Source organism: Podarcis muralis, chromosome 1 (genome assembly GCF_964188315.1).
Source record: "Podarcis muralis chromosome 1, rPodMur119.hap1.1, whole genome shotgun sequence".
Classification (NCBI taxonomy): domain Eukaryota; kingdom Metazoa; phylum Chordata; class Lepidosauria; order Squamata; family Lacertidae; genus Podarcis; species Podarcis muralis.
The window spans coordinates 69,926,227-69,944,985 of record NC_135655.1 but is presented as its reverse complement, the minus strand read 5'-3'; the positions used below and the strand labels follow the sequence as shown (position 1 = coordinate 69,944,985).

The following is an 18,759-nucleotide window of genomic DNA, read 5'->3' as shown; positions in this document are numbered from 1 at the left end:
GTGGGCTCCCGAACTTTAACAGCAGCTATGTGCGTTGTTAACTTCTTGCAGTCTTTTGGAAAAAAGTGGTTAAGGTATTTTTGACTGTTGTGTGGCTTACAGTAGATAAAGGTTTTTACAGTTTCTTACTGAGCAGTTGTTCATTCTGTTAATGGCAGCGTATAATTTGTGGCTCAGCATGGGGAGAGGGAACCATTCAGTAAAGAGAATAAAGCTGCTTGTCAACTCTCATTCCCAGTGTATACTTCTAGTCACTATGATGTTAGAGTAATCTCTCTGATTTGTGTATTTATCTCTAGTGTCATCAGACATTGTACTAATAGCTTTTGTTAACTTAATCTCAGTGGTTCGGATCATTTTAGCAAAGTCTGATCCAGCAAACAATGACATAGGGAACTAACCACACTCTGTTGAGGCAGAGTCTTTATAAATATTAATTTCTCCACTAATGCTTAGTCATTTAAAAAAAACAACCTGTTCTTCAGTAGTGTAAAGCATAAAAGAAGCAAGGGTCAACAGTAACTAATGTGTTCTGGTTGGAGCGTAAAGAGTCAATGATATTTCTGTCCGATTCATCTATTCATGGTATCCAATGCATTTGTCCCAATTAGAGCAAGGATTTATGCTTGGGCAATGGAACTTTCCCCCTTATGTTCTCTCTGCCCTCACCAGATCTGCTCTGGAGAGTTGGGGGAACCCCTGCAACAGATTAAGGGGCTGCAAAGTAGGAGAAGAGGGGGAAAGTTCCCTTTCACATGCATAAATCTTTCTTCAATGGAACAAGTTCTGTAGTGCTACATTTGTAGCATGCATTTGGCACAAATAGTTTGATAGAGCGTATACTGCAGAAGATGCACCAGCCAAAACAGGTTTGCAAAGGATGGCTATGTTGTGAGAACACAAGCTATGGCAGAAGTATGGAATGTCCATCTGATGGGTTTCCAGATGGACACAATATACTTTGTCGTGACTGGTTCTTGGTAGGCAAGAATAAATATCTGAAGGCAGACGCTTTCATCAGAGTGTCATAAATTTTATGCTACCCCCAGTTGCTGAACATTTTATTCTAAGCTTCCCCTGTCCTGCAGAAAACAACTTTGGTGCAACTCTCACCAACAGTCCTGGGACTCTTTCTGGAAGGAAGGAAATGGAAAGTGACAATGGAGGAAAGAGGGAGGAGGGGTAAGCAACAGGGAAAGAAGGGGGAAGTGGCCTGAAGAAGATGTATAAGTAAGGGTGCCACGGGGAGGACTTGACACAGTACAAAATTCTTCTTCACTTTTTACTTATAATTTTCTCACCCACCTCATGCTTTATTAAACCTCATGTCCAGCTACACAAAAATGTAGTTCCCACTGAACAGTCCTCACCCACCCAACTGTAATTTTTTTTTTTTAAAAAAAACGCTTCTCTGCATGTTAGAATAAACTCTGACCGGACTGGCATTTTTGAAATTCCATTCAGACTAACAATAATGCTGAAATAAAGGATTATTGAAATAAAGGTCCTGCCACTTGTAGCTGAAAAGCAGTAGCACCACAAGAAAAATGCCAGGTCTGCTTCGTTGGTAGATGTAGAAGCAGCAAGGAGTGACAGAAAGAGTTTTTAAACACTTGCATGAATAAAATATGGGGATGAGGAAGAAGGTTACCGACTTCTGTTAGCACCCTCATCCCTAAGCATGTGTGTTTGTATGGGTCTAAAATAAAGAAGATTTGAAGGGGGGAAGCCTCTGAATCTTAGCCTACAGACTGACAGGGTGTTCTTGACTACAGGCATCTCCCCACTTGCACATGGTCAGCATGTGACATATGTGGGCCCACTGACACACACGCCGAAAACAGCGCTGTGGGGGGGGGGGATGGGGCAGAATGGACTGGGGCAGGGTTGGAATGGGGGAATCTCCACTTGTGTGCGAACCAGAATGGAGCCCCCACATAAGTGAGGATTCTCCTGTCCTTACACATGCACAAGCATGGTTGCTCACAGTAGGTAGAAGTTGCTACCATGTTGGCAGAGGTGGATTTAGGGGAGTGCTGCTGGTTTGGTCACACTGGGCATGGAGCCTTGATGATGCTGCAGGGGATGCCGCAACCATGATTCAGAATGGAGACCAGACGCGAGGAGGCGAATTTTGGTGTCGCACAGGGCGCCACTGCAATGTGAGATCCCAAAGTCCACTGATGTGATGAAAGTGATGTGTGCTGGAATGAAATTGGTTCTTGGTCTCTTGGTTTCTCCTCCTCTTTTCATAGGTTGGTGATGCACTTCGAGTTATCGGGCAAAATGCACATGGGCAAGTGGTCTGAAAAAATGTTGTTTCCTAGTGACTTTGTGGACTTAACTTTTGGAATAGCCTTGCAAGTATTTGAAAAATAAAATGCTGGTTCCAGTTGTTTAGATTTAATCAAACACAGAATTATACACCCATAAATATGTATTGGAAACCAAGGATAAGACATCCATATAAAGTGAACTTGAATCTGCCCATGTGTCCTCTGGAGCTATTCTCCTTAAGATAGGTAGACTTGGGCTTAACACTATGCTTCTGATTTGGACATGGAAGCATACCCAGGAAAGTAAAGACATGAGGGGCATTTTGCTTATCCAGGTATTTGCAGAAAAGAGGCCTGGATCCCTCTTCAGTATCTGCAGTGCTTGCCTGCCTTTACTGAGAGGATAAGAACAGTCATAGATAGCTGCATGCAGATAGCTGATGTTACAGCTAGCCATGGGTTACAATCGTTAGCAGGTGGGGTAAGTGTCTGGGTATTCTTGACCGTATCCCAACCACAGGGGATCTCATTCCCAATGTTTGCCACATTGGCTGCCCTCAACCTGCTGCTGTTTCAGTTCTGCAAGGTATCCCAGTGCTAATTGCAACCGTAAGGATAGTATTAGTTGTTTTCTGTCTACGTGAATTGGTTGTACTTTACAAATTGTTCCCTAGATAGTAAAAGCTTTGCAAGAATCTCTGTGTGTGTTTAGAGCTGAGAAATAATTGACCTGTGACTTTGGCAAGGTGTACCATCATGCTTATGAAAGGATGTGGGACGTGAGGCATAGACACTGATTTTGTTTCACTGGTATCCTATTTTTATAAATATTATGAATCTAATCCAGTGTTTTTTTATCCTGAGTTCTATTAGGTGAATTATTATCAATAGCAGGGATGATCTTTATGAGCAACATGTAATTGAATGCATAGTCTCAGGGGAGAAAGTCCATAATGAACCCTAGTCAGAGGATTGATCAATAGTAAGAACCAGCCATTAATCAACTACTTTAATTAGACTTGCTATTCTGAAATGCTTCATTTCTGTACAAGTACCACTGTTTCTGGGACAAAGCATTTTTCTTTTCATTGGGGGGTGGAGGGGGGAATCCAAGAGTGACTTGAAACCAGATGCTATATGGCTATAGACCATGTGATTGGTGGCTCAAATAAATGTGTTCAGGTAGCCTTTGACCTCATATCTTTTGTATGCCCTCACATTATATTTGCTTAATGGATTTTGCTGGGCAGAAGATATAAAAGCAATTAGAACCTGGATGCAGTCTTTTATATGTAAGCAATTTGTGACATCTGAATTAGTCTCCCCCCCTTTTTTTTGCAGGAGTTTCACCTGCTAAAAAACCAGCAGCCTTGTGCTGCTTTTCTATAGTCCCCCACCCCAAAATAGAAGCTTGAGATCTTCTTGCCATTCTAAAATTTGGGTTAGGGAAACTGGGTCAATATGAGCGGTCTTTGTTCCAGTGTTTAATGACTAGGGTGCCCAAAGCAGTAGCCTTAAATTGATATTTTTTCAATGCACAAAGCCAATTATGGCTTTTTGCTCCTTACAAGTATTTTTAAACTGCCCTTGAAACACGCAAAATGTGAGGAATGTGATCTTGAGGTAAGACACAATTGTAGTTGTTGCTACAGAATGAGCCTGACTTCCTAGAACTCAAGTGCCAATTCAGGGTAGTTTTTCTCTTACCCTCCCTTTACGCTGATCTGAAAAACAAAATGCATACATTGTGAGGCCTCTCTTTTTTGGCAGACAACTCGCTCTTTGAAATACTGTAACTTTGAAGTTGCATTAGAATATCAAAGGCAGCTTGTTGTGCTTACTAATTCTAAAAATACAGTTTCTCCTGCCACTTACGAGGTTTATACTTTAAACGGGGGAATTTCTGCCTGAACAGATACACACCAAATCTTTGCTCTCTGTGTCTTTCTAACTGTCTATGTAGCTTTGCCTTCTGCTTCGACTCCAGGAAAATAAGTACTCATGTTTTCTGGTTGCATGCCACCATGGCAGTGACTTTGCATGAATGTGAAACATGTATTGCTTTGTAGGAAAGCTGTTGGGCGGAGAAGTGAACCTTTAAAATGTTGAGAATAAAGTGTGTGTGTTTTTAACATGGACTTTGATCTGAGTAGGAGAGTTATGTTAATGCAACCACCCATTGTGTTGAAACTGAGGCATCTCCCTAAAGGTCTTAATTGTCCCAAGTAGGCAGCATGTTTAAAACCTGAGCATTCGTGCGGTTGGTGTAGGATCATTTCTAGTTGAAATGGCCTGAGGATGTGGATAGGATACTTGCAGTGCTGTGCCTGTTCAGCCACCCCACCCTGGTTAGCCTTAATAAGCTAGGATGGACAGGGCTCTAAAGTGGTTGGGCGCATCAGCTAGAAGGCCTCAGGTAGATACTGAAACTATAATTCTGGAAATAACTCATTGTAGGTATTTGACATTGCTGCCGCCACGAGGGCTGCTCCCTGCTGCAAGGTTCATTTATATCTCCAGTGATATCTCCTTTTTGGTCTGACGTTGCTGTCCCTATGAATCTTGTACTTGCAAAATCATTGATATTTGCAGGTGTTAGTGTCCTTTTAAATTATATCCCTGCAGGATGGGGACGAATGGCAGGACAACAATGGATTTTATGAGCCTATATGGTTGCTAAGTGATTTATACTTTGAGCTTAGAAGGGTCAATGCTCACCATCAATGGTCTAAATACCATAATGCGCTTGCTACAACTGAGCATATTTTGTTTGAATGCATACATAGACATTTGGATGGCATAGATCAATCTGTATGTGCAAATTAGGTTGAATGCATTGGTGTTGATTGTCGTGTGAATGTGAGATGAGTTTGTGTTTGTTTTTCGTTTTGTGCATGGTTGTGTGTGTGTGTGTCTCTTGTGTTCTCTTTTTTAAAACATAAATTTTCAATGGGCCTCTCTTAACACTTACCACCTATAACAAGGATTCTTTGGGAGAAGCTATGATTGTTTAAACGGGAATGATACTACTTTAAATGTGTAGTGCATATGGGGCCCTAAAGTCACACCTTCTATTGCAGAGAGGTCATTGGTGCCCCCATGTTTTCACTGTTAATGGGCAGAAGATAGCTAGTTTTCCTTATTTAGTCTGTTGCTTTGTCTTGGGGATTTGCATAAGTAATGAACATGTGTTAACTATTCAATAATTGGATGCTATAACTCAGTAAGGTGTATAGTGTGATTGTGCAAACCTGAAGTCAGTGAGGGTTAAAGATTCTTCTTGAAAAGACAGAAGTAAAATCAGTTAAGGATTTGGAGTTACGTTTGGCCAGGGCTGCATTTCCCCTTAAAAATCAAGTTTTCCGTGTATGACTCCTTTGGAATTGAGTGCCACTATGGGATGTCAAAGTGGCAGCAGTGGTCAGGGTCTCTCTTCAGTTGATTATGTCAGCTGCTTCCCTTTCTGGAGAAAACAGACCTGGCCATGGTTATTCATACTCTATACTCTACTTACACCCAAATTATATTGTGTACTGTGCCCTAGTTGAGGCTGCCTTTGAAAAGTGTTCGGAAGTTTCAGAATATGGCAATGAGATTGTTTTTCTGATGGAAGGCAGACAGTAGTTCTGATCATACCACCCCAATGCTGTTCCAACTGCATTGATTGACAACATGGTACTGGGTCCAGTTCATTGTGGTGGTCATGATGGGGGATTGCTTTGTTCCACATCCACTATACACGTTTCAGGGGAAGCCCTGTTGATTTGGCTTCTTGTAATCAGAAATGTGGTTGGTGGGAGCATGTGAAAACAACACAGTACCCAGTCTCAGAGAGCCAATGTGATGTAGTGGTTAGGAGCGGTAGACTCGTAATCTGGTGAACTGGGTTCGCGTCTCCGCTCCTCCACATGCAGCTGCTGGGTGACCTTGGGCTAGTCACACTTCTCTGAAGTGTCTCAGCCTCACTCACCTCAGAGTGTTTGTTGTGGGGGAAGAAGGGAAAGGAGATTGTTAGCCTCTTTGAGACTTCTTAGGGTAGTGATGAAGCGGGATATCACATCCAAACAACAACAACAACTTCTTCTTCTTCTTCTTCTTCTTCTTCTTCTTCTTCTTCTTCTTCTTCTTCTTCTTCTTCTTCCTTCCCCAAAGAGGTCTGTTTGTCTACCTTACTGCTCTTGTCAACAAGTGGCTAAAGTTAAATTCTAAGAGAGCTTTTGTTCAGAAAGCCATTTCACACTCGGAGGGAATACAGAAAGTTAAAAAAATAAATGAAGCCGAGAGAGTGGTGATGGCTGCTTTTTGCCAGTTCATACCTGGTTACAAGATTGCAACCTATATTTTGGGGTTTTGCTCTGTTTTTATAAAGCATCTAAAATTGCTAGGTGCTTTACAAAAGCAAACATAGCATGGGCCCTGCTTGTATGCTTATACCATAACAGCTAGCTATTTATTTAATGTATTTATATCCCACCTCTTCAAGGAGACTTGAATCCTGACTTTGGAGAAAGTTAAAATAAAAGATATCGGGGAGGTAAGGGGATCCATCAACCATCAAGGGTTGAGAAGCCAATGAGATGTCTTATAGAGATTCTAAAATGGATGTCACTGGGCATTCCAAAGTAGCTGTGTGGGGTGGGGTGGAAACACAGGTAAGAGATCAACAGCGAGTTGGGTTAGAATATTGGTACCTTGAAAGTTGTAGAGTTCAGGGAGGAGTGTATAGGAAGAAAAGAGCAGATAGATATACAGGAGAAAACTGTGGAGACATTTCAAGCAAGTACAATAACTTTTAAAGTCAGGGGATTCAGTGAAGAAACTGGTGCAAAGGAATAATATGAGCCGAAAATAGCAAGCTGCAGGATTGAAGTCGGAGTGGAAAGGCTAAGAGAGAAAGAAAACCAACAAGAAGAATGTTCCATTCAGTGCAGGAAACAGAAGAATGAATTAAAATGTTAATAAAGTCCAAATATCCAAGTTCTTTAAAGATTCTGAACTTGGTGAACAAACATCAGTATTATCAAGAACAACTGAAAGTGATGGTAAGGGGTAGGAGGAAAAAGCTCTCAGTTTTGGTAGAGTCAAGCTTTAAGAAAACTGACTAGTTCAGCTATCATTTTGTCAGCATGTTGTTGAGGCTGAACTTCAGTGATGCTGCTTGGAAGGTCTGCTACAGAATGGTACACCTCCAGCTTCTCCAGTACTTTATAGTACCTCCAGTGTTTCTGTTCTGTCCGCTGGCCATAAAAGTGTACAAAAGCTTCAAAGGCCCCAAATGTTTGAGTGTATGTTGCCTTATGTTCTGCTAACGACTGCTGAGGGAAAGTCTGTGTAGCTGTTTTATACCTGAGTCAGGCTGCTCTATTTGAAGGCCTGTCCACAACTTGCAGCGTCTTGCTGAAACTCTGTAGAAGTTACCTTCCTGGGCTCACCTATGAGCAAAGAAGCCAGGCCCTTAATGGTTGTCAAAATGGTTGCCTTCATGTTACATGAATTGGAAGAAGAGTGGGAGGTAGGGAACGACTGACAGACAGCCACACCAGGAAAGTCCCTGTGTAATAACTTGAGCTTTGAACTAAATTCTGTGAATAATCCTAACATCTGTTCTGACAGGTTTAGTCAAACAATTTTGATTAAATGACTCATTCACAGCTTGTGGAGTCATGAATATGAAGCTATAGAAAGACTTCATAGTTACAGCCCTTTTGGTCAGAGAGGGACTGTTGCATTGTCATCTTTGTCATGATTGCATGGGCCGTTCCCCACCTCCCACCCTCTGTCTGCGAGCTCTTGCCAGGTCTGTTGCTTCTCTTTCATCTCGATGAAATGCCTTTTTCCTCCCTTCATTTACAGCTGTCAAGTCGTGTTCCCTCCTGGGGTGGGAGTGCTTCCATATATGACCATCCTTAGAAGTAGTTGTATGATGGCTTCCTTGCGGGGTGGCTGTTGAATTACTTGTTGCCTTGGTATGTGTAGCAATCTTAAAGCACATGATTCAAAGCAAGCTTTTTACTCCCTAACTTGCATTCTGAGTTTAATTTAGAACAACTCGACTTCCTTCAGAGGGGAACCGTAAGCTATACTGCCCTTTCTTGACTGTAGTTTTGGCCTTAGACACTTTCACACCTGAAGCACAGACTACGCAGTACTGGTGCTCATTTCTAGGACACATATTTCCTGACTGTAAGGAGGTTTCTTCTCTCGAAAGCCAGAAGTTCCAAGAAGCTGGGTGCTGGGCTCCGACTGCACCTTACTTTCACATAGATGAGCAGGCATTGCACCCAGTGTTCATATCATCTGTCTAAAAGTGTACAAGGGATGATCTGTATGCATGTATAAGTGTTCATATGGGGGGTGGTTATTGGATTGTTCTTTTTATTTTGATTATGTATTTTGTGGTTTTCTGTTTTCTTTTTATTTTGTGAAATGCCCTGAGACCTCCGGGTATAGGGCAGTATATAAATTCTATTACTATTACTATATTTATTATTATTTATTTCTTTTTGATGTGACATTAACAACAGTTTTTGCCATTTTAAAAAAAATGTACTAAACTTAATATAATAAAAATAATAATTTATTATTTATACCCCGCCCATCTAGCTGAGTTTCCCAAGCCACTCTGGGCGGCTCCCAATCAAGTGTTAAAAACAATACAGCATTAAATATTAAAAACGTCCCTAAACTTAAATATACAAATATTCAAACATTTTCTTTTGTTGCATAATTGCTTAAATATGCAAATATTTATAATATCAGAAAGTAATAATAATCTCTCATATATATATATATATAGAGAGAGAGAGAGAGAGGATTAATATACTAGGGTCTGTGCCCCTGATTGCATTGTTTATCACTCTGCATAAACTCAACCCTCACAGCTTACACTCAGCAGTGGTGGTTGGCGAGATGGTATGTGTGTGGCACTCTTGCTTTCCTGGCTTCTTGGGTTCTATCTTTTTAATGCTTGTGGGTGACTACAAGCTATGTTGTCTTAAAGCACCTGACAAATGAATGCGAATCCAGTGCAGGAGTGATTGCTTCCCATCATTTTGTTCTCATCAGCAGATAGGCCGCCAAATTTTCAAGTACTTAAAACTTTGCTACTGCCAAGAAGAATGCATTGGTCTTACCTAGAGAACACCAAAAGGTTGTCAAACGGGAATTTGTACAAAGTGATCCTAGTCACACTGCTGTATCAAAACTTCAGAACTCAAGAGCATCCTGGAACTCGGAGCCTGAGCAGTCAAAGAACCTAATCATGGCAGTGTGTCCGTGTCCATATCTTCCTTTCTTGCTCTCCAGTCCCCTGGGCCTGCTAAAAGTCATTGCTCACCTACAATTCCAAGTCAAATACTGGATATGCAGGACCTTGGTTGTGAAAAGTGAAGAGACAGGTGGTGGTAGCGCTTGGAACCAAGCTCAGCATCTTTATGTAACCCACATAGTTGCACTGCACTGTTAGGGAAGCAAGACTGCTGCCTATAGGAACCCACGTGGCTGGTTATAATTCAGCCATTCCTGGGTAGCAGTGATACAAACATTCTGGAATGTAACCCTCTGAAATTTTTTGGTTATCTAAATCGGATTTCTCCACAAATTATTCCAGATTAATCTTGCATTGTCAGTTACATCTGTATAGCTAGACTATAGTAGTATCACCATTCTTAGTGTAATCCTGGAGCTATTTTTTTCTCACAATCTTGCTGCTCACCCTGGGGGTGGGTGGGTATATGATCACATTGTTGTTGTTGTTTTTTATTAAAGATTTTCTTGTTTTACAAAAGTATGTGTAATGTCTCTCGTATTTTTTCCATGTAACATTTTTACAAATCAGTTTCATTTGTTGAGACATTGGGGTGGGGAGGGGTGGGGGTGGGGAGATGGATGAGGGTGGGGTTGGGGTTGGATGGCGATGTTCCTATTTTGCTTAATGTATGTAGGGTTTGGTGTCAGCGTTGCTTGTGCAGGTTCTCTGCTGTTCATTTGTGTTTCTTTGGTGGTGAGAGAGGTTGGGGTTGGCCTAGGGTGTGGTTGTTTGTTTGTGATTGGCTGTGGTGATCTTTGTTTTTGTGTGTGAGTGGGGTGGGTGGGTGGGTGTTTTGGATCAGGTTAGCCATATTGATTTGTATGCTGTTGGTTGTCGTTGTCTTGTTGGGCTGTGTATGTGATAAAGGGAAGCCATACTGGGATAAAGGCGTCTTCTTCTGTTTGTCCCTGTGTCAGTTTCAGTTTATTGGTTAATTTTTCTAGTAGGGCTGTTTCCCATACTATTTGGTACCATGCTTACTCCTGATAGGTCTCTCCAGTGTCTGGTTATGGTGTTTCTGGCTGCTGAAAGTAGGTGGGTTATGAGTTCTTTGTGGTGTAAATGGGCATTGTTGTCTTGGAAGATGTTTATTAGGGCCAATTCTGGGGTGATGTCTAATACCTGCTTAGTTATTTTACATATTTCTCATATGGCTGTTGTCCAGAATAGTTGGATTTTGGGACACTCTCACCACATGTGGAGGTATGTGCCTGTGGAGGTGCACCCTCTCCAGCATTTTGGTGAGGTTCCTGGGCGTATTAGCGCTAGTTTTCACATTGTTCATGGCTATATCAGTCCCCAGGAAACTACTTGCCAGGCGTCAGCGAAGGTTGCATTCATTCTCTATGCAGATGGAAACTATACATGAGAAAGAGCATTTGCGGGTGCTTTGGGCTTAAAAGTAACTCTGTTTTTTCTTTTCTCTCTGCAGTCCTACTTCGTTACAGATTATGATCCAACAATTGAAGATTCTTACACAAAACAATGTGTGATAGATGAGAGGGCAGCAAGATTAGATAGTAAGTTGTTGTTGATGATGATGATTGACCCTCTACAGAATTTGCACTGGCCTATAGAATGTATGTTTGCTCTCTTTTTGATACAGGTACTAAAACTGATTTTCCTTAACTTTGTATAGAGACTGTAATAACTTTGTGATCTAGCCATTTACTAGGCCAAGCCTTTCTCCCTTTCTTTTGTGGTACAGTTTTCAACCTCTTAATATAGATGCTAAAGGCTTAACCAGATGTGGGTATCTGTATATTAAATTGCTGGCTTGCCAACACTAGGCTGTGGTGTAGGGTTAATTTATAAGGTTAAACAGGGCAGGCATGGGATGGGAACATCATCTGCCCCTTCCTGAGCTCTGCTGCTTTAAGGCACATCGCCCCCCTCTCTCTCACACTACCTCGCTAGCCTGTAAAATTAACTAGCTTCTTGATTTGCTTAGTCCTAGATACAGCAGGCCAAGAGGAGTTTGGAGCTATGCGGGAACAGTACATGCGGACAGGAGAAGGTTTTCTGCTTGTTTTCTCAGTCACAGATAGAGGAAGGTAAGGCAAAAAACAAAATTGCCGCAAAACGTGCATCAATACCTGTATTGTGTAGTGGCAGAGCTAGAATAACACTGACATGGGGTTGTGGCTTGCAACATCCTGAATTAACTGTAGGGTCAGAATCCAGAGTTCTGCCTGCTCAAGAGAATTGCAGACTTGTGTTATTTGAAAAACAGTCCCCCTGCCACATGATAAATCAAATCACTTTTTTATGGGGTGGGGGTGGAACTCAAGAGTTTTTCAAAATCCTGTTGGCATTTTAAAGGAAGGTAACACAATTTTAGTGGGTGAATACATGGTCTTGGGATACCTGCTGGGCTGGTGGGTCTGTATGTGTTATCTTCAGTTTGCATCTCATCTCTGCAGCAAATACTTGTTAGATGGCCTTAGGCAACCCTTAACTGTGAAGCTGTGGATTCTTAGCATGCTGCTGCTGTTTATTTATTATTATTATTATTCCAGCTTTGAAGAAATCTATAAGTTTCAAAGGCAGATTCTTCGAGTAAAAGATCGTGATGAATTCCCTATGATTCTAGTTGGCAACAAAGCAGACCTGGACCATCAGAGACAGGTAACCTATTGGCAATAGTCAGGATCTCCCTTTTTCGAGGGAACTTCCATAACTCGGTGGCATAACTTTTGCATGCAAGTCCCCAAGTTCAATCCTTGGCATCTTTGCACCGGGGAAAAACTCCTGTTTCAAACATTGGAGAGCCACTATTAAACAGGGCAGGTTGGAATTGTAGAACATTTTCTCTCTCTTGAGAGCCACATTCCTTCTGGGATAATTGGCCATGAAACCCAGGCCAGCAATAGTTGGTGGGATCAGAGCCAAACGTTGGCAGAGATGGAACCAAATGTGGTTAGGGCACCCCTTCTCTTTCTGCTATTCCCATTTCACCCCTCATTGACATCAGCATGAAATAAGATTAATGGCCACATAGGATGAGGTTGATGCCATGTGGAATTGGGTTGAAGCCATATGCCTATCTCTAATCTAGACATTCCTGAGCTAGATAAAGTGGTCTGACATGGTATAAGGCAGTTTTCTTATACCAGTAATAGCAAGAAGATGATTGTGACAATAAATTCCACAGTCAGCTGGATTAGGCCACAGGATATGCTCTCATGAAATTGGTAGGCCAAACCATTATTGTGAATTATCCCTTTCCATATGACTGATCTGTAGTTTTTTTGGGAGGAGACACTCTGGTGATGAACAAATCCCTTTTGTCAATGACATTTAGCATCAAGCGGCTATAAAAGAGATCTGACAGTCCTTGTTTGGAGGAATGGGGTGCTAAGATAAGGGCATCTGTAGTGGATACATACATGTTCCCATAAAGAGGCTTGATACTTAGGAAGTGGCTTAGGAAACTGGTCTTCCTGATTATAATGTTGCACTTTCTACGTTAACTCAGCTTGTTCCCTGAGTAATTGCCATATGAATGATTCAGGTCAAAATCTATGAGGATGAGACAATGATCCATGACATCATTATCAAGGCATGAGTCTCTCTTCAATTATGTTTACAACACTTGCCATACCAACAATTACTCATCCCATGAGAGTGTGCCCAGGAGGACCGTCTCTTAATAGCTAGTGTAACCTCTAGTAAAAGGGGGGTTTCCATTCTGAATGCAAGAAGTCAAAGTTGTCACTTTTATGAACAAGTATGTACTCTTATTTCCCATCTGTTTGGATCTTGCAAACAATTCAAGCACTATCTACAACTTGAAAAGTACTTTGAGAGCTGGCACATTATCAAGACTATTCCAGAACCCTAAACAAATGTCCGTCTGCTGTGCTCAGCTCCGAGGTAGCTGAATCCTATGGCATATATCTTGCCATACAATGAATACACTGAACACAATGAGTGGCATTCACTTAACTTGTTTGGTCAATGCAAGGATTTCTGCTTGTGCAACATACCTCCTCCCCTTGCACTGACACACTGAGTTAGTTGGATACCACCAATGACATTATGTGGAAATTCATGCACATCAAGGCAAATTGATTTAGGGAAGCTGCAGTACTGGAATAGTAACTAATGTGGGTCAGGTGGAGTGGCTTGCCATACCTTCCTTTTTAATTTATGAATGGTTTTATGTGTTTTCTAATTGCAATAGCTTGTAAGCACACTTTCTGTTGTTTTAACCCCGCCTGGGACCTTATGAAAAAGTGTTGGTAAGAAATCTTTTAAGTAAATAGTGCACCCTCTTCCATACCTCCTTAAAGAGGGATGTGTCTGTTACAAATGTCCCCAGCAGGAACGAGGGAGGTCACTTAATTATGTGCTGAGAGAAATGTCGCCTAATAAAGGCACTGCTTTCCTTGTAGGATCCAGTAACTGAAGGATCCAGTAGTTCAAATATTCCTAATAGTTTTAATATTCCAATTTTTTAGCATAGTGACTTGGGCTGCACAGGTAGAAGGAAGGTGTTATTGGAGGAAGTGGAGCAAGAACTCAATTTAGACCCAGTGTTAAAGTTTCACTTCCACAGTGCATTGCCTACTACAGTGGTACCTCGGGTTAAGAACTTAATTTGTTCTGGAGGTCCGTTCTTAACCTGAAACTGTTCTTAACCTGAGGTGCCACTTTAGCTAATGGGGCCTCCCACTGCCACCACACGATTTCTGTTCTCATCCTGAAGCAAAGTTCTTAACCTAAGGTACTATTTCTGGGTTAGCAGAGTCTGTATCCTGAAGCGTCTGTAACCTGAAGCATCTGTAACCCGAGGTACCACTGTACTCATGATGACCTATAAATTACCTCCAGCTTCAGAGGCAGTATGCTACTGAACACCACCTGCTGGAGGACCATAGCCCAGGAGAGAGCCATTATTTTCATGCCCTGCTAATATTGTTTTTCAAAACAGCTAGTTGGCTGCTATGGAGAAGCAGGGTGCTGGGATAGATGGACCATTGGTCTGATCGGCCAGGCTCCTCATATTTTTTGTTATCTTCTCAGTCACTTCAACATTCAGGCTACTGATCTGAGGCCAGTCTTTAGTTGCAACACTTTTGTGTATGAATTCTACATTCAAAGTTTATGTGGAAACAATTTGATTCTAAGCCTTCTTAGGCTCTGTCTTCACATTTTTAAACGTACAGAGCTTTGGGCTCTAAATTTTAAAAACGCATTTGTATTCAAATAACATATTGACAAAGACCAGAGTTGAAGAAGCCTTTGCACAGGACTGCAGTGCCGGTAATATGCAAGAATTGCTGTAGGCGATGAGAGTATTCATTAGGTAAGTCAGCCAATTGGAAAGCACCAGTAGATTGCTGAATGTGTATCCTATCTCGGCTTGTTTTCAGGTAACGCAAGAGGAAGGTCAACAACTAGCAAGGCAGCTGAAGGTAACATATATGGAAGCATCAGCAAAAATACGACTGAATGTAGACCAAGCTTTTCATGAGCTTGTCAGAGTTATAAGGTAAGCCCATGTATTGTAAATATATTGAAATGCACTTTAACAAAAAGAAAGAAAGAAAGAAAGAAAGAAAGAAAGAAAGAAAGAAAGAAAGAAAGAGAAAGAAAAGAAACACAGCTTCCCTTTGATATTTCTGTATAGGGAAAGTGCCTGAATACTGTAACAAAATGTAAACTACTATGTTTTTGTAACACTAGAATTAATGTGAGGCACATAGGAACACATACTTTTTCTTTTTTCTTTTGGCAGATGTGTAGCAATTTCCCTTGCGTCTTCTTTAAATGTATCCACCTTGACACTGTTGTCACAGTATGACTGGGTCATTTAACAGTATCATGTAATGGGGAATGTTAATGTTGCCAAGAGTTCCAGCGTGAATATAATATCTTTACCCCTGTGTTGTTATAGACAATGTATTGTGGAACTGCAACATTGACACTGGGCACTGACTCAGCTTGTTCTTGTACAGTACAGTGGTACCTCGGGTTAAGTACTTAATTCGTTCCGGAGGTCCATTCTTAACCTGAAACTGTTCTTAACCTGAAGCACCACTTTAGCTAATGGGGCCTCCCGCTGCCGCCGCGCCGCTGAAGCACAATTTCTGTTCTCATCCTGAAGCAAAGTTCTTAACCCGATGTATTATTTCTGGGTTAGCGGAGTCTGTAACCTGAAGCATATGTATCCTGAAGCGTATGCAACCTGAGGTACCACTGTACTACCCTTTTCCTTCAGGACAACACTGTGTTCAGTTCACCTTCTAAAAATCCCCTTAATGAGGATATGTAGTTTTTCTGTTAGCCTGACATTGCCAGGAAAGCGTCAAGTGAGCACTTCTCTTGTTCATAGTCTATCAGGGTAGATGGAAAGCCTTTCGCTATCTCAAGCTTCCTGTCTTTAATAACAAAAAGACACGTGTTATAAGCAGGAACACTTGCTGTTTAATGTAAAATATCTTGAAAAGCTACGCACATCAGACTCCTTTACTTTAACTTGAGCACATTTTTCATTCAGTAATACTCCTGTTGGGATGTGTTGTCTATGTTGCTGTTTTCAGTTCTAGCAATCAACAGCATTATACGACCAAGCTGCACCCACACCAGCGTGTTTTAGGATACTCCAGGGACTTCTATGCCATGGGACAGCTGTTGCTGTGCATCTGGCCTCTAGAAGGGGTGAAGCCTTCAACCTAGACTGTTTCTACAGTCCTTTCCAACCAAGCATTGGCAGAAGACACCATGCTGTGGGAGAAGAGGCTAGGATGAGACATTTCAAGTATTGCCAACAGTGAATGCTCCACAAAACCTGATTGGATCTCCACAAAACACATCAGTCTGGGAGCTAAAAGGGTCTCTTTATTCCCTCGAATACCTCGGCTGCTTGCTGCATTGCTGCAGTAATATCACACATATTCCTAAAAGTTGAAATCTGCTTTCATCTTCAGACCTATGTATATTAAGAGAAATGGACAATAGTCTGTATTGACAATGCAGCTGTATTTTTTAGCAGAGGAATCTAGGGTCAGTTGAAAAGCAAAGTTAGTGTCCCTTTTATATATGGAATTGCACTGGACTGGAGTGTATTGTTTCTATGGGCATTTTTTTCTTCATTCACAGGAAATTTCAAGAGCAAGAATGCCCTCCTTCCCCAGAGCCGACAAGGAAGGAAAAGGACAAGAAAGGATGTCATTGTGTCATCTTCTAAGAATCCTCTGAACCAAGCTGTCAACTGCCAGATTAATTCTACCTTTCTGCCTACCTTTCTATGTGTCTCGGTGTTTTGTCTAGCCTTATATGTGCATGTCGTATAAATGGTCACCAAAGTAGCCTTAGGCTAAAAGAACAAGGCTGACCCAGTCTAGAAGACATCTTAGTCATCTCAGGGCAGATGTCAAAACACTAAGGCTTCTTTTAATACTTCCCGGTTTCTTTCTCCTCTTGTGTCAAGAAGCTTGCACCTTGTGGAGTTTTATTCACAAAGGAAACAAAACAATATTAAACAAGGTATTGAAGTCAAGCTTAAGCATTGCTGGTATGGGTATTTTTTCCACTTGTGACATCTGTATTAATCACACTTGAGAGGGAATCCTCTGATCAAAATGTAGAGTATTTTTTTAAAAAGTGGATTTGAAGGTTTTACCCTTTAGTAGGTTGGACTTCAAAATTCAGCTTGCCTTACAGGAAGCCAATACACTGAATTTCATTGTCAGTAAAGATTTTTTGTGTGTTTCAGCTCTTGTTTATGCTGCAGCTTTTTCAGTGGTCAACAGTCTACTGTATTTATTTTATGGCTCCAGTAACAGCTACAGGATTTATTCTTATTACAACAACTATGTGGCCAAATACCTGTGCTCACTCTGGACTTGGGCATTTGTTTCAGTTTTAGAAGATTTTACACCATGGTTTGGAATAAATTGTGTCTTCCTTTTGTATTTTCCAGGTAAGGGATTCAAGAAAACTAAACCTGTAGCTGTTTTTTTCTTTTTTGTTTTGATGTAAGATAAAAAAAAAGACGAATTTTCTCTTTTCATTGTCAGATGATTAAATGTTTTTTGCTATATACTTTTATACATTATTTTCTTATCAAACTAGTTAACAAGTATTTTTATATGTTTGTAAGCAAATATGCTTTCATGGCATAACGTGTAAATGTAAAGATGAGTATTTAATTCTCACAGTACACTTTTAACTGACAAAATTAATGCAAGATCTGCAGAACTGTGGTAGAACCTCTTTTCTGTTCCAGTTGTATACACCAGTGGCCGATTATGGGCCTGCCCAATGTATCTGTTAAACTGTCATGTTTTTCAAATTGCCTTCCATACCCTTTACAAATGACTGACCATTATGTGACTATTAAACTGTACAAACCTTTACATGATTGTTCAGTTGTGAATGCTGTTCAACTTTGAATGACGCAAAATGTAGCCAAATAATTCAGGCTTATTCTGTGACATTAAATACTGGGTTGTATTTGCAGTTTTTGTCACCTCACCAAAAGTATAAAGCAGGTTATTAAACATACCCTTGCATAAGTTCAGGTGCTGGAATTAAATAGGATATATAGTCAGGGCTTTTTTCCAGCAGGAGCTCAGTTCCAGCAGCTCTCAGGTGGGCACCATTGCCATTCTAAGAGAACAAGGAAGAAGTTCATGGTGAGCTCCGGCATCTCTTTTTCTAGAAAATAGCACTGGATATAGTCATTTATGGGAAGAGAAATTCCACTGTCTATTTCCATTTTCTTTTAAGCACTGGATCAAGGTTTGGAGAGGATAAGAGACCAGTTTCTGAAACAGTAATATGGGCTTACACATTTTCAGGCTAAAATAACTCAAGAGCTGTCTGATTAAAAGATGACAACCCATCCTGGTGTAAAACAGTGCTCTGTTAAATTGTTGCAAGCAGATACTTCATGGCTGTTGAAATGTAACTTGAATGTAGAACACTTTTAAATTGCTCACAAGCAGAGGTTGCATAAAGGGTTCTTTCCAGTTCAGTTGGAGCCTCTGCTGCTCTCATAAATCTTGTGCAGAAAACCTGTAATCACACCACCAACTGTTTGGGAAAGAGAGTGAGGAACTAGATTTAGCCCCAGCCCCACTCGCCTTTTCCTTGGGCGGAAAAAAGTATTTGGTACACATGCCCATGCCAATTACATTGGAATCTTCTGTTCAGTTTGTTTTA

The 18,759-nt window shown here is 41.1% G+C and overlaps 1 protein-coding gene across 3 annotated transcripts in view; it reads left to right on the top strand.

Annotated features, from left to right (window-relative positions):
• The window catches only part of RRAS2 (RAS related 2), a 33,054-nt gene extending 15,103 nt beyond the window's left edge, over positions 1-17,951 (top strand). For 2 of the 3 annotated variants that reach the window (XM_077930781.1, XM_077930783.1), the window contains exons 2-6: positions 11,018-11,105; positions 11,537-11,639; positions 12,105-12,218; positions 14,969-15,082; positions 16,693-17,951. In XM_077930781.1, the coding sequence (XP_077786907.1) occupies positions 11,018-11,105; positions 11,537-11,639; positions 12,105-12,218; positions 14,969-15,082; positions 16,693-16,780 (507 nt within the window). In that variant the 3' untranslated portion in view covers positions 16,781-17,951. Of the gene's footprint in view, positions 1-11,017; positions 11,106-11,172; positions 11,192-11,536; positions 11,640-12,104; positions 12,219-14,968; positions 15,083-16,692 lie in introns of those variants that run through there. The other variant, XM_077930784.1, reaches the window with a different exon arrangement.
• The last annotated feature ends 808 nt before the right edge of the window (positions 17,952-18,759 follow it).